At 40.6% G+C, this 16,848-nt stretch overlaps 1 protein-coding gene across 1 annotated transcript; it reads left to right on the top strand.

Moving 5' to 3' along the window:
- The first annotated feature begins 7,874 nt into the window (after window positions 1-7,874).
- Window positions 7,875-16,577, top strand: STEAP1 (STEAP family member 1). Its single transcript, XM_057432440.1, has 5 exons — window positions 7,875-7,901; window positions 10,468-10,572; window positions 12,063-12,575; window positions 14,025-14,189; window positions 15,963-16,577. Exons 1-5 carry the CDS (start codon window positions 7,890-7,892, stop codon window positions 16,218-16,220), a joined length of 1,053 nt encoding a protein of 350 aa, XP_057288423.1. The 5' UTR covers window positions 7,875-7,889; the 3' UTR covers window positions 16,221-16,577.
- Window positions 16,578-16,848: the final 271 nt, after the last annotated feature.

The raw sequence follows: 16,848 nt of genomic DNA, 5'->3' as shown, positions 1-16,848 counted from the left end.
CAAAAAGTCTAAACAAAGACGTCAGCTCTTGGATTATTTCTGACAATTAACCTCAGCTATCTATTGTTGTTTGCAGTGCGTAGTGTGAACACAGTCACACAGTGTAAACAGCACTTCCAGATGACAGAAATATTTTTCATTTTAACCATTGAACAGTCAGAATCTTCAGCTAGAATTCCAGTATGTAGTTTTGGACAAAAGATCTTTTTCTTTATAAGTAATAGAACTGTCAGGATTTAAAAATGTTCTTGCTCTAAGAACTTGCAATTGGTATAAAATATAAACACTAGCACTTAAGTTGTTTAAAAGTAACACCAAATCTGCAAAAGATCCAGCTTAACAAGCTCTAATTAGCACAATTATTTCCATATTGAAGACATGTAATTGTGTTGGCGCTCTTTGCATGTGAGCAACAATCCCCTTAACCAGTTAACCATAATAAATGTATTAATATAGTAGTTCCACGTAAACTAAAAGTCACCTAAAATCTGACGGCAGGAAACTTCGAAGCATTTATTGTTTTATTTAATTACGGTTTTAGTTTAATTGTTAATAATGTTTAAATTATTTAAGTAATTACAAGTGTATAAGCAGGTTCTGTTTCACATTAGTTTAGATTGTACCAAATTTCTAACAACTGTCCGATCAACTTAGGAGTTTTTTAAGTAAGCATTTTAGTAATTTCTCATATCTGCTCACTTCTCAAAGACATCCTGGTAACCAAGAAATGACTTACAAGTTTTTACAAAGCTAATTCCTTGCCTTTGTTCAAATCCCTCTTTAAAATTTGGAAGCTGTTGTCATTACAATGGCATCTAGCAGTTGGAACTGCTGTCATCACACTGAAGAGTTATCACCACAGCCTGGCATCCTAACCATCACCATCTCATTACATTCCTAAAACTGTGTTCAGCTCTGCTTCTTCCCTCTGTGCTTCCACCACCTCTCTCCTCTCATTTCAAATGTGAAACCTACGCCGTAGCCTGCAGTGAAAGTGACAGTACTTGTAGTTTATGTTGGCATAGTATCTAACATTATAGACTATGGTTTGTAGGCACTATGGTAATAGGCAAAAAACCAATGACATAAATACAAGGTATAGTGTCAAAAAAATTCCTTACTAACTGTAAGAATTCAGAAGTATGGCACTGGAAGCAGAAAGGTTTTCCAAGAAATTCCTGAGGTATAAGGCCTGGGAAAGAACATGGCTGTGGGAGGGATCCTGCAACATTTTCACAATTTTGTGGTCTCACAACATGCCTTTATAAGTCCTCAGTGGAAAATAAAATGATACTATTAGAATGCGGTTCCTAAACCACAAAATCTATCAAAAAGCCATAGCTACAGGCAGTAAGCCACACTACATGTTTTTCACAGGGTATGTTCCAAAGCATGTTAATTCCAAATTATTTTTATAGAAATACTGTAAAAAAAAAAAAAAAAAAAATCACTTTTTCAACAATTAGAGGTAACGAAAACCAAAATACACCACAGCAGAAAATATACCACTGGATCCTTCATTACATAATTAGACATAAGCAAAATTGCTCCTTGTAAAAATAAAAAGCAGAGGCAAATGTAAAAGAGCTCTTGAACTGGAGCAGGTCAAATGCCCACCTGCATGCCCAATATTCTGTCTTTGCTCAGTAACCCTTCCCCTGTGAATTCATTCTTTCCCCTGTATCCTTAGATTTTAGAGTCTCAAAGGGTTGCAGCTTTTTTATTAATCTGTATATTAATTACTTTATATCAGTTACTGCATATAAATTAATCCAGTGACATGTGTGTAGTAAAATCATGAAATTAACAAAACACAACAATCAGAGAAGTACCATAACTGCTTCAGTGGATAACAGTACAATTTTGGATGTTACATAAACAAAGGTGACAAAGAGAATGAGAAAGGTATGCATTACTTTAGGAGTATGTGATTATACACAAAGAATATGACTATGACTTATTCAAACAAATTTTGTTCTTAAATATCAAACAAATTCTTCTCTTTTGCTTACAAAAAATGATGTGTTTTCAGAAAGGAAGTCTGGAGAAGTTCTTCAAACTAGGACAGGAAGTGCTTACTCTACTTGTCTATAAATTATATACTTGAAATCCAGAATGTAATTTCTTTTACAATAAAAAATAAAATACTGCTATTCTTCCCTACCTTGTTGTTTTTCAACTCATGTAATTGAACTTTAACTGAAGCAGTCATGTGTCTTTACTTGGACTTTCAAGAGTGTCTAGAAGTATCACTGTTAAAAAGTTATTTGGGTGTCATGTGGTTCTATTGATTTCTCATAATTCAAGAAGTAGCACATAATTTTGTTCCTTACATGTGTCGGACTGGATTGAACAGCCCTCCCAAACAATCTTGAGCCCCTGGGTTTTTTCACAGTATTTCTTTTCATGTGCTTCTCATAACTTGGCACTGAAGATTTAAATCCTCCAGAGGAATTCTAGTATTTCAAGTAGTTTGCAAGCCACTTCTTTGAATCAGAATTTATGTGATAAATCCAGGCCAAGTAAGAAATTTGTCTGACTTTAATGATGTTACTCACTAAGAACAGCTGGTTCATTACTTCACATTCATCCAGCAGGGGACACAGCAGTTGTCTGCTCATCTGATCTATCATATTCCCTTGGAAAAAAGGAGGTTATAAAATGACAGTAAACCAAATATGTTGTCTAATGTCCCTGTTCTCAGATGGCCCTAGCCCAGAAGGAACAAGCATTCCCTGCTAGATACATCTGCAACTCCCACTCACAGTATGAACAGAGGGTACTTACTGCCTTCATTCCCAACTCATCTGCATCCTATCTAGGAGCAAAGATTTCTGTTTCTTATGCCACAATTTTCAAAATCAGGTTAAATTTTGTTTCATTTTGACATGAACTTTCAAATTATTTCATTTTCCAAGTTCCTTGTAGTGCATATTTTTTATTATTCCTTTTCGCAGATTGCTGGGGTTTGGAATTTTGAGCAAGAGTCTTCTTGTTGACATCTCACACACCTTCATAGCTGAAAACATTAATGCAGTTAAATTTTATGTCCACTGTCCCACCCAAAGCAAGACCCTTGACAACATCATATCAAGTCCTAGATTGCATTAGGAAGAACATCACCAGTTTGTCAAAGCAGGTGATCCTTCCCCTTTTCAGCCCCTTTGAGACTCATCTGCAGCACTGTGTTCATTTCCAAGCTCCCCAGCAGAAGCAAGACACAGATGTACTGAAGTTACTTCAGTGTAGGTCACCACAACGATGATTAAGGGACCAGAACATTTCCCCTACAAGTAGAGGCTGAGAGGGCTGGGACTATTCAGGCCAGAGATGAGAGAGCTCAGGGAGGCTCTTGACAACTCATATAAATATCTGAGGGAGAACAGGAATAAAGAAGGTGGAGCCAAACTCTTCTGAATGGAGCCCAGAGAAAGGGACAAGAAGCAATGGGTACAAATTGAAATACATGAAATTCCATTTAAAAATAAGAAATTCCATTTAAACATAATAAAATAATAATTTAAAAAAAAAAGTTTACTGTTGCAGTGGCCAAATACTGGAATAAGTTGCCCAGAGAGGTTGTGGAGCCTTTGAGTCCTTTGAGATACTCAAAACTCAGTAAGATAATGCCCTAAGCAACCTGTGCAATGCAACTTGCAACAATGCCTTGGGACAGGGAAGTGGAGAAGGTGTACAAGGCGATCTCCAGAGTTCACCATCAACCTCAACAGTTCAGTGATTCTGTGAAGTCAGCCACCACTCTGTACTGTTAGATTTTGAAAATGTTGATGATGCCGCAATCCCTCTGAATTTTCACTATCCTCACAGCGAAGAGCTGTTTTCCTAATACCCAGTGTGAATCTTCAAGCTGCAATCTGTGATCTCTGGCTGTTCTTACAGTAGTAGTCCCTGGCACTATTGCTTTTGTACCTTCTTTTCAAATGTTTGAGGGTTGCTACTACATCAACCGTGAGTCTGCTCTTTCCCAGAATAAGCAAGCCCAGCTCCTCAATGTCTCTCCTCAGAGAGCACATCCTGTAAGCCCTTCACCATCCTGGTAACCCACTGCTGAACCCCCTCCAGGACCATCCTGGAAACCTAGCCACTCTTTCACTGTTTCAACTCAGCAGACACAAGCCCATTTGCACTTGTCTAAATTACAGAGAATGGTTTCCACCCTTCCACACCACTTTCCCTTATGCAGCATCATTTCTGAGTCACACAGGGACATGCCAGAGCCATCTTGCTGACTGTAATACTTACACTTAGCTTACTCAACAAGCTCAGAGAGAGATTAAGTCTTAGTATGACTATACGTAGGCCCGTGTGTTACTGGAAGATTGCGTCACTTTCCCAACCATTTGGCAAGTTGTCCTCCTCAGAGCTCCTAGTCTAAAAAGCAGCTGCAGAAGCAGACAAATAGCTCTGACCACAGACTTCTCCCTGTATAAACTGTGGTGAAAATGTTCTCAAGGTATACAAACAGTCAGGCAATTTTGTCAATGATGAGATTTTTTTTTTTCCTCCAGAAAATGCAATCTACCATTCCCTCACATCCTTTGTCAATATTGCACATGGACTCTGTCCAGAATGAAGAAGGACTAAAACACAGATGGGCTAAGACAGTCTTCAAGACTGTTTTTAATCTCTGGAAAATACTCTGTCACACTTCAGCAGCCACAGAAGTATTATTTTTTCCTCGCCCAACTCCTGCAACAGTTAAAAAATACTGACACTCTAAATGTTTGGAGCTAGCCAAACCTGCACAGCTTTAATTTTTTGCCAGCAAGATCATGCCCATTCTGCATGTGCCAAGAGAAATTATTTCATTTTGAATCAACTCCTGATTCCTGTGGTGTTTCCTACTTTAAGTCTCACACTTCTTGCACAGCGCTTGGCATAAATACCAGTTCAAAGCTGTCAGCATGCAGCAGTACAATGGAAATTAACAGTCTGCAGAAGAACTGCCGTGCACTTAGCCTTCCAGTACCACTCTTATACAGGTAATACTCTGAATGAACTGGTAGTACTCTGAATGACCTGGAAGTCATGCCTTAGGGTAGCCATGAAAGGAAAGTTTTTCCCTAGCATTTGAAACTTCTTCCATTTTGTCAGCACCCACAGTAAATGAGCTTTCCATTTTATTCACAGACAGGCACTTAATAGCCCTCAGGATGCAGAGACTAGAGAGGGGATTGCTTGTCCAGAGACCCCTAGGAGCATCTGTGCAGAGCAGCTTACTAGGTACTTATTTAATAGCCAGGTTCACTTTGGCTAGCTTTTCACGTCATCTTCTCAGAATATTTATTCAGGAGTTTAGCTCTTGTGTGCTTTATGAAAAGGCTAAGGATATCTTAAGGGTATTCTAGCCTTAAGGTAGGATATCCAGATGCTGAAATCTCTCAGCATCCTGTGCTACCTTTTGGGCTAGAAATGTAATCCCTATAACACTAACTTACACCAGGACTTCTGAGGATACCTTTACCATGGGGTTTCACTTCGAATAAGACAATTCTTTTAGCCCTTCGACTACAAATTCCCATTTAGCCGGTGTGTAGGGCGACACACTACCATGCACCTTGCTGCAGGCGGCCTCCTCCCCAGTGCTCCCACCGCCGGGCGTCACCCTGCTGATGCTCTCTGCTGGGAACTGGGTTAAAAAACAAACCGAAGGTGCAAAAAAGAAGCAAAGAAAATCAACTTTCACAAAGTGAGAGCATACAGAAGTCAGCATTCCTTGCAAAAATAAAGACACTAATGGAAAGCATGTGGGAAATAGTCTTAATGCAAAGCACAGGCAAATACGTTAATGAAGGTAACTAAAAAATAAATAAAAGTTAAGGGTTTGTTTTAACACGAGAGAATTGCTGTGACTTTTATTCCTTTCAAGTAAATCTCCTCTCCTCTGCCAGATGTACCATTCAGCTTAAGTCTACGCCCACTTAGCATCTACTGAGAAGGAGGAAAAAATATATTCCTAAAATACAAAGAGATGGAATTTGGCATCATTTCTGTGAAGACAACCTGAGGAAAACACAATGAGCCCTGCGTGAGGAAATAAAAACATTTCAGATGGACTGGCCGTGCTTTCTGCAGTGTCAGCCACCAAACGTCAAAATAGCCACTAAACCAGAGCTCCCACAAGATATATAATGTTAGTTCATTTTACTGTGTGACTGAACTTTCAGGAGACAGCTGCCTTTTCAGAATCGCCAGCACAGAAAAACGGCACCAGATCACGGTATTGCGGGAGTACAGGGGGGAAAGGGAATAATAAAGTGCCGACTGCTCGTATTGGAAGCAGGATTTAGTACAGTATTGTGTCAGGCTGGGACAGTGGCAAGTTTGGAAGAACCGGCAGGGAACAGGAAAGGAACCGGAAGGCGAGGAGAAGGTTTCCCAGGCAGGGACCCGAAGGGCCGCTTTTCGCGGGAGCCTGCCCGGCGAGGGCAGCGCCGGTGCCCCGAGGTGCTGCAGCACACCCCGAGAATCTATGCCTGCGGCCCGGCAAAGGGAGAGGGGCTCCTGGAGAAAGGGAAGCTCAGGGAACAGGGGGCGCCCGGGGAGGCAAGAGCATCTCGGTGCCTCGTCTCTTCTTCCTTCACCTCCTCCTCCTTCTTCCCCACCTCCTGCGGGGCGGAGAAGGCGCAGGTGAATGAGCCCTTTGTCCAGCCGAGGCCCCAGCAGACCTACAGCTGGGATCTTCTTGGGGCGGCCGCCCGGGCACCTCGGGGTCTCCCCTCCGGCACCGCCGCTCCACGCCCCAATATGCCCACCGCTGCTGCGGCTCGGGACACAGGACGGAACCCCGGCTCGCACTCCGCTGCGAGGAGGGGAGCGGGATGGGCGCGGAAGGCGGGGCCGGGAGGGGAGGTGCAGGCTGCGGCCAGGCCCCTGCTCCGCTCCCCCAAGAGCCCGGCAGGCAATCCGCCGCTGACCTGAGCCCGCCTTCCCCGACAGAGCCGCGCCGAGGCCGGGCACCGGCGCCCGCACCGCCGCCGCCAGGGGCTGCCCCCCTGCCAAGCCGAGCCGAAGCCCGACGCCGCCGCCGGCCCCAGCGGGGGCAGTTGGGCATCCTGCAGGGAGAAAAGGCTGCGGGACGAGGTGCGTGAGCCCCGGGGCAAGGGGAAACAGGGGAGCGGCCGCTGGCGGAGCCTCTGGGGAGGCGTCCAAGCGCGCCCACGTGGCCGGGTTCCGGAGCGGGGCCCCGCCCGACCTGCGACTGTAGGGACCGGACGGGACAGGACGGGTCCTTCTGGCGGGATCGGGCTCGGGCTCGGGCTCCTCTGCGGAGCGGCTCTCAGCGCCGGGCGTCGGGCTGGCAGCCCACCCGGCCCTGCCCCGGCGACTGTGACCGAGGAGGACCTGTGAGCGACGCGCTCCTGCTCCCATCCCCCCGGCCTTCCATTAGGTTTTCCACAGAGCTCAGCAGAATTCCTGAAGAGTAAGTTAAGGGTAAGTTATTTTCTCCTGCGCTGAGTGCTTACATCGTCCTGCGCGGTGCGGCGGGCACTGCAGGAGCGAGGCAGCTATCGCTAACGCTCCCACCTTGTCGTGTTCAAATAGTGCCAAAGGAGAGAGATGTGGGCCCTGTCCCGTGCCTTTGCCAACACCTCATCCACATTATCATAGCCTATTTGTTTTGCCCATTTGTGCCAGCCCTGAAACTCTTTACAAGGGAAAACCTCTCATTGACTTTGGATGAGATTTTCTTGGGGTGATGTCTGCACAGTGTGAGTACTTGTTGGTTCAGCCTTATAAAGAGCCTGTTTTCTTGGTACAAAATGCAGTAGCGTACTCACAGTGTTGGGAAATTGGCTTCCTGCAGCTGGATATCCTCCATCCCCATCATCAGCTGCCTCCCAGAGCAGAAGGGGTGTGCACTGTGAATGGACATTACTGCAACTGTTGTCTTTCGTAACTGTTACGACTTCTGTAGGGCTATAAATGGCGAGTTTTTGTCTCCCACAGGACTCCTAAATTTCTTTCTTCAGAGGTATTCCAAAAAGATGCATGCTGTAGATGACTCCTTTCTGACAATTCATAGGACAATGAATAGTGGAATTGTAAGTGAGTTGTATTTAAGAGTTTCCAAGGCTATTACTGTGCTTTGTTACTGGGCCTACTCAAGAAATAATTTTGCGTTAAAACTGGTATCAGAAGCCAAGGGGACTGTTGTCATTTGGCATCTATGTTTCCTTGCATGCGGTCGCTTGGCTGTAGCCCATCTTTCCATGGATGAATGCTCATCCATGGAAATGTGGATGGAAAAATGCATTCATTTTTTTCATACACTTTCTTCTTTTTTTTCCATTTTGTTTTCTGCTGCATACACCATTAATGCTGTACTTAACATGGTATTAAACATTGTTTCCCAAAATAACCATTAAATCAGCATTTAGGATCAGCAGCTGTCATTCCAGCTCATGCATATTTTGTTTCTCATCATGGTACATCTTCATCAATACAAACCTTTGCTTGAAAACCATTACTGGGTTCTTCATTTCTAAATTTTCTAAATTAGGAATGATAGTACATGAGAATCAAGTGAGTCAAGCTCTTCCACACAGAGCTTCACAATCTAAACATTCTTTTGGACCCCCAAGACAGTGTGGTGATCAGAAGAGGAAAGTTATTGAAGTGACTGGAATCACCGTGTAAGCTCACATAGACTGGGGATATTAACAGTTGAAAGCTCAGTGGAGATCAATACAGAAAAAACAAATTAAAAATAAAACAGCAGAAAAGATCCAAGCCACACACTGTTTTAACAATTTTAAGAAGTCAGTCTCATTATCTAAAAGAATAAAAAGTCAGTCTGTAACTTTATGTCCTTTTATTAAAAAACATTATACTGCAAAAAAGCATTATACTGCAAAAATCAGAGGGTAGGCCCCAAAAAGAGTAAAGAGTGACTGCAGATATGACTGCCCTTCATATAATGAGTTCTTTTAAAAGTAGATCTGGAGCTCAACCTATTTGTTGCTCTTTTTTTCCAGGTAGGTAAGTTATATTGAGTTCTGTTGGCATTGCCATTGTAACAGGTAGAAATACAGCATATTGAAACATACAGAAGTTGAAATTCTTAACTAATCATGGGACTGCATGAGCTGAAGTTTTATGAAGATGTCTGATAGCCTGAAACTTGTGATAAAATCGCTGGGATTAGACATAGGAATAGCAGGGAAAAACAGAAATGTGCCTTCCTCAGCCCATGCTTTCTGTGTGCAGGATACACAAAACATCCATTGGCTGGTGTAGGGAAGGGTTAACAGCCTGACCTTCAGACAGAAGCTCTTGTTGACCCTACTCTGCAGCACTTGGCTGAAAGGTTATGCCCAAAGGTAGAACTTGCTAGCAGGAGGGAAAAATCCAAAGTGAAATACTTAGGAAAAGAATACTTTGGCTTCAGGAGTCTGGTGGCCTGGCAGAAAGCAAACCCTCATAGCAGACAGTACGAGGCTGTAGGGCTTATCCACTGAAGAACCAGACACAGTAAGAAAAGGTCAACTGTCAAAGTCTGATTTGTCCATACAATTTCCCAAAAGGTTTATGAATATAAAAGAATGAGTTGTTAGCAAAACCGTTTCCTATCTAGTAATTCAGCTGCTCAGTATGAAGGTACATGGAAGAGCTACTTTATCACTGTTTTAAAGGTAGCCACAGAAAATCAGGCTGTAGTATGGCACCCAGACCTTCCAGTGGTGTGGTGCTAGCACCTCTCCTCCTTCAGTGTGCAACAGTGGGATGCACACATGCGATCCTGATGCAGGGTCCTTGCAGTTCTTGTTGTTACTTTACAGCCTTCAAGATATTGTCTTTCCTGCTATCCTAGGATGGATTTTCAGAAACATCCATCAGTTTATCTATTCTCCCTCATTTTTTTTTTCCCTGGCTTCTGATTTCTTGTAATCCTCAATAGCTTAGAGTTTCTGCTGGTACTTGTGGGTGATGAGTACTGCCAGTATACCTTGAAACAGCATGAGCAAAGCTCCAGCTGGAATTTCCTGGCAGTCTTGAAGGAAGAATATACCTCTAAAGCCGCTGAGTGACTGTCAGGTAGACCAATCCTAAAATCTAAAAAATATTAAGAACAACACATTTGCCTGGGCTTCTTGGATCAGCAAGTCTCATGAACTTTCCAAAAATCCATCTTCATAACATTTTACATGTTATTTCCATAAGCTGTTTCACACTTATTTGCTATCATTTAAAAGCTTTCAGTGTGAGTTAATGCCTTCATTCCACTGGTGACATGGGCATTTAGCTAAAATTTTTCATCGATGATTTTGTTCTGAAAAAAATAAGCAAGATTTTCTGTTATCTTTTCAGAATTCAGACTTTCCCTAGATTATCACACCTTCTCCAGTATATGGGTGGAGGAGAGGGAAGAAAACATTTGAAGGCCCCAAAGTTCAAGTTCAGGGCTTTTCAAAACCTGTTTTACATTCTGTGTTTGCTTTGCAGGGAATTTCTGTAATGGAGAAGAAGGAAAGTGATAAACATGCCATTGATCAGAATGCAAGTCAGAACATCGTGCCAAGAAGAAATATGGGAAACTTTGGCAACTTGGTAATGTTTCTGTAAAAAAAAGTTAATAAATAAAAAATAAAAAAGTAAAAAGAAATAAAAACCTGGGTAAAAGTTTAAAAAGCTGCAAAAACAGATGAAGTTCTGTAAAAAAAGCAGCTCCAATGTCACCCAGAATATTGCAATCTTTCATGTGATTTTGTCTGTCGAGGTTACCTCATCTCCAAATGGGATTTTTATGAGATAGCAGTGCACATTTTTTATCTTTCTGTTAAAACAAAACACCTGTGTTTCTCCAAAAATGAACGCAAGATTCACATCTACCTAGCCTTACCTTATTTACAAGCAGTAACTTGTTTGAATTGACCCCTTGATCAGCTTCAGTATGATATCTGATTCTTGAGCATAAAGACAGATAACGTTGCTGAGATAGGAAGTTCTCTTGTATCTTAGCAGGATGCTAATTTACAACTTCCAAGCTACTATTTGTCTTTCTCAAAACGGACAGTGCCATTTTGCTTCTGGAGGTCTGGACATCTGCTACATTAGCCATTCTAAAGCTGAGCCATTGCATCACTAGTTCAGTTTTACTTTATATTGCACAAGAATATTAAAGGACTTACCTGTTTATTACCTAATGTTATCAATTCTCCACTGCTGGTCAGCTCTCTGATGCATCAAGTGCAATGTCCTACTGTTGATACACGTGTTTTCATTTTGTATGTACAACGGTCATATACCTCTTCCATGAATCTTTAATCTTCCATGCATCTTTTATCACCATGTAATACAGTTTATAATATTACTCCAAAATCTTGTACTAGTTTAGCCCCTTCTGAAGTCTGTGATAATTCTGCCAAGATCTGTGAGACTAGAATCAAGGCATGCCTATTTGGCAGCAGAAAATTCAGCTTTTTAACCTGAAGTGACTCCGTTTCACAAGGTTTAAGAAAAGTTAAGAAGACTTTGTGAAGGAGAGGAAGAAGACCATAGGACTTGATGCTAGGGCTGACCAATGTGCAGCTTGCCTAATATGCTGGACCCCAAATATTTCTATTTACATCTGTATTCCCCAATTAAATGTCATTAAAATAGCAGTGACTGAATGAAATATTTTAATGTCTTGACACTGGATGCTGTTATTTTGCATATTATTTGGGCTACATCATGAAGTCTGTAGCTGAAATTTGACATTTGAAATCTGTAGCTCATATCATAAGAAGCTGTAATGATGCTTCACATAATGTAATTCATCTTCCCTTGTGGTGTAGTTAACTTCCTGAAAATTAAAATCTATTTTAAATGATCACAGATAATGAATGAAGAATGAGAAATCTATGTTAAAAGTGCCTGGCTTAACTACTATGTTTTAAAATGCTATGTTTTCAAACTACCTTGTTTATAATAGTGTGTATGTTTTGTATATGGTTTCAGTGCAGTACAGTGTAAAAGCCACAACGGCAAATACTGCCATTAGTGAAGTTTCAATCTTCTCTTGAACTCACTTGGTATTTCCTTTCTGTCCTTTCCAGAATGTGGATATGCAAGTCACCAACCCATCAGAAGCAGCTGCACTTTTTAATTTACATCGAGCACACCATTTTAGTGAGTTTGAACACTCTTCAGAACGACACTGCAAGCAGGATCTGTTCCCCAAGTGGCACTTACCAATGAAGATAGCATTCGTGCTCTCATTATTAACATTTATTTACACTTCTATGCGAGATGTCGTATATCCTTTTATAACCAAAAAGGAAAACGTTTTCTATAAAATTCCGATCCTTGTCATAAACAAAGTTTTACCAGTGGTTTCAATTACCCTTTTAGCACTAGTATATTTACCAGGAATATTAGCTGCTGGTTTCCAGTTGTACTTTGGCACCAAGTATAAAAGGTTTCCTCAGTGGCTGGATAGATGGATGTTATCAAGAAAGCAATTTGGACTTCTCAGTTTCTTCTTCGCTACAATGCATGCCTGCTATAGCCTATGCTATCCAATGAGAAGATCATACAGATACAAGCTGCTGAACTGGGCATTCCAGCAGGTATGATGGGTATGCAAGCAGAATTATTCAGAAAAAAATTGTATTCAGAAAATCCTTGGTTTTGATCATTCAAGCAAATCTGGATGGGGGGAAAAGACTGCCTTCCCCTGATTTTGAAGCAGATCCCTACAGAGCACTGTTAAGGGATGGAGCAGGACCTAGTTGTTAAAGCATGTAATAGAGAGTCAAGAGTCAACACAGCTGTGCCAGTGTGTATTAAATAAGTCATTTTCTTCATTTGGGATTTTATATCTCTGCAAAATGCACATAATTATACCTGCCTCACAGGAACATATAAGTCTTTGGCACACTATTAATGTGGATCAACCTTCTCTGCCCAGGTGGAATCTATCTACAAAAACTAAGCACGTACCATTTTTAGACATCTCCTTTCTAACATGAATTAGCTAACAATGAAGGAGGGCTGAGCTAAATCACAATAATCCGTATTTGCCACAAACTAAATTTGTGAACACTGATGTCTCCACAATTGGGATAATGCACACTAACTTGTTAAAAGATAGAATTTCAATCATGCTTCTGAGTCATGGACAATAATTGGCTTGCAAAGCTCTCCAAGATCTTCTGTGACTAGACAGTTCCTAATACTTGCATATTACGTTGAGTGCAAGGACTATTCAAATATGAGGTATAGACTGCAAATGTACATTTTATTACCCCCGAAGCCTAATCTAGAGTTTAGCATGATGTTACAAATTCTGTAAACAGTTGAACCCGTTGAAAACTGAAATCAGCCTTACTGGTAATCTGATTTGAATGGGTTACCAGAAATTTCATTGAGATTCCAGTCTTCAAGATGAAGAAATTATCATATTTGAGGCATATTACACCATGGTGAGCACTAGCAGCATCAAAGGGCTGTTGTAAGTAGTCATAAATAAGAGAAGTTTTGACATCAGTTTATTAAAATCACAATCTTTTCCTCCATACCAGCTGTTGTATTCAGTGAAGTTGAATGTACCAAGTTGTTAAGCTGTTTTTAAACAAATAGAGCTAAGCAACTATCTTGGAAGGATACCATCATTAAGAGTGCCTGCTGAATTATCTCCCTAAAATAGTGCTTTAATATATTTCCTGTTATAAGCTCTCAGATATGATATTTAGCCATAGACAGAATTTTTTTGTCAAAGAGTAAGATTTCTCCCGCTGTGAAGGCAGGCTAACAGGCCTCAGAACCAGTCTCTCCTAGAACAAGACACTGATGAAGTCTAAATTCTTCTAATTTAAAATCCAACTTTGCTTTGCACATAACTGCAGTTGAGACTTTGTCATTGGACATAAATAGCGGTTACATTCAGAAACATTCAAGAAAAAAAAAACCTGTGTTTCTTGGTATATTTCCTTAATATTATGGTGAAAATAGGTGTATTTCATGCAAATGGTAGAGTATGCCAGTCTTTCATGTTAAATATGGTGTTTGTTTGGCAGGTAAAACAAAAAAAAGAAAATGCCTGGATTGAACATGATGTTTGGAGAATGGAGATTTATGTGTCTTTAGGAATTCTGGGACTTGCTTTGCTGGCCTTGTTGGCAATAACATCAATTCCATCTGTTAGTCACTCTTTGACCTGGAGAGAATTCCACTACATTCAGGTATGCATAAATGTCATTATTGCATGTCATTAGTCCTCACTTGTAGGACTGCATGTTATCAGCTAAGATCATTAGGAGTTAGAAATATCAAACGCAGAGAAGTTAGAAAAAACAACCTAAGAGTTTGTTTCGTACTCTGTCAGTTGCTTTGCAAGAAATGTTTATTTCATCTGTTACTTTGTCAGGAGAAAAAACTGTCAGGTTCAGGGAGTAAAATGGGAAGAAAGACAACTCCAAACCACTTCTTCGCTCCTCTGCCTTTGTGATGAGCAGCAGTTGTTCCTTCAGGACGTATTCTTAGGTCAAAGACCTCTGGTGCTGAAGGCACTTAAGTCACCTTCTAGGTATCTTATGTTTCAGGAATGCCCTGTATCCTGCTGAATTGGAAGTAGGTGGTATTGAACCAGCCAATGCTGTTCCTACATACCACAGTGCATAAGGAGAAATGCTTGTTGCTCCCTTGGAGCTACCTTGGCAATTCTTTACTGTCTGAGCAGTACCAGATGACTGGAAAGTCCAGAGGAAGACTTCTGCCCAATAATATATGCAAAGATTTTCCATTAGCTTCATAACCCCCACCAAAAAAATATCCTGAAAAGGAGACATCTTAGAAGAGATGCATAATCAAATGCAGCCAGTCCTTAGTTCGCTACAGATGTGCTTGTTTTGTTCACCTAAGCATCTCATTTGCTCTTAGTTATCCTGTATCATAAACAGTAATAATAAGGGGTGGCTCTGCTGGCATCAGTGTGATCACACTAAAGTTAAGCAAGTGTTGAATTAAGTCCCTGAACACCAAAATCTTAAAATTCAATGACTTAATAAGTACCTGACATTAGAAAATTTGATCTGAATTTGAAAAGTAGCTCTGAAATATGCATCTTCCAGCAATTACTGATCTGAGATTCTACCCACTCTGTGGAGTACATAATTTGTAAGAAAAGTTTTCAGCTCCACAGAGAATATATATGGACAGGTCTAGGAGACAGCCTCTGAATGAATGACTGCTTTCAGAACTAAATTAACATGGTGAAGAAACACAGAAGAGTAATACTACTATATTAGATTTGTTTTATAAACAAATAAACTTATGCTCGAAAATCTGATTCTGTAGTTTTAGCAGTTGGAAAGGCAGTGTTTGTCTTCACTGGTGGGTAACTCCATTTTTCCAACAATATCAAGATTCTTAGGCAGCAAGAATCTCAAAATTACTAGTAACTCTAGCATAAAAAATCCTTTACTCCTGTATTTAGTAGACATCCTAAGCCAAATTTTTCACTATAATGGAATGAAAGACTTCAGTTTCCCGTAGTTGTGCAATGGCTTTTGTCACAGTACTGGACTTACTAGAGCTTCTGATATTAATTGACCTTAAAGTTTTTCTTTGCAAATAATGGAAAACCATTTATAAATCTGCTTTTGAACTCACAATAATTTATAAAAAAAATAAAGTAATTTGGGATACAGTTGACATCTACAAATTGAGATATTGAGAACTGACCCTTTTTCAGGACCAGCCTGTAATCTGTAATCTCTTCTGTGTATTAGCAAAGTGCATGAAAAACGTGCCTCATCTGTTTTCTCTTACAGTGGCATAGAGGGGTATAGCTGGATTATTGAATTACAGTTCTTAAATTAAATTTAAAGCCAATAGTCTCTTTTCTTTGACTTAGGTGTGTTGGTTGAGGCCTCTCCTGATTTCCATGTTTGCTGAACAAAGTACTTTTTTTGCCAAGTTGGAAAAAAAACTTACTGTTTTCTCTCTCTTTTCAGAGCAAGATGGGATATTTAGCTCTGCTGCTATGCACTGTTCACGCACTGGTGTTTGCTTGGAATAAGTGGGTTGATGTTAATCAATTTATTTGGTATACACCACCTTCATTTATGGTAGCCGTTTTACTTCCTATTGTAGTTCTGCTTTGCAAATGCATATTACTCCTCCCATGTTTTAGGAAAAAGATAAAAAAGATCAGATGCGGTTGGGAAGATAATGTACAAACCAATCAAACCAGTGTAACTTCCAGACTGTAGCTTAAATATGGACATATACTTTGTATGTATGAAAATCTGCTCAAGGCCATGAAATGTTCACCCGCAAGCTCTGTTTTCACATTTTCCATAGACGTTTCTTTCTCATTTTTCATTTCAGCTTCAGGAACATGGAATACTTGATGCAGTTCGAACTTTTTCTAAGACAAAGAGTGGAAACATTCATTTTTCACTCTATTCATTGTTACGGTATCTGATCATTTATTTCTTCTGACTCACTCCTTCTAAAATCCAAGGTCTTCATTGTCTCAATCCTAATTCTTTCAAAGGCAAAAGCAATCATAAAGCATTGTTACAGATGACCACAGAAAGTCAATAAAAAATTACACCACAAAACCCTGGAATGCCTCCCCCAGCCGTATTTGTTTGCTCCTTCCTTAAATCTCCAAATTACAATGGGACAACAACTAGAGTATTTATCATCCCATTCCCCCTTATTGCCTGCATCCTGTGTTTCATTCTGTGGAATGGGGACCTTGGCACATGAACCAGACAGAAGCTGTGTATTCCCGACAGGCCTTGAATTTAGGCAATTGAGCAAGCACAATTGCAGGGAACTTTACAAGGTAAATCTCTCCTGAGGCTTGGGCACAGTCTAAAAAAAGATGGC

This window comes from Pezoporus wallicus, unplaced genomic scaffold (assembly GCF_028554395.1).
Source record: "Pezoporus wallicus isolate ANWC-B61680 ecotype Strahan unplaced genomic scaffold, APGP_CSIRO_Pwel_v1 scaffold_2584, whole genome shotgun sequence".
NCBI lineage: Eukaryota > Metazoa > Chordata > Aves > Psittaciformes > Psittacidae > Pezoporus > Pezoporus wallicus.
The sequence above is the reverse complement of the archived record's forward strand: the minus strand, read 5'-3'. Positions and strand labels throughout refer to the sequence as shown.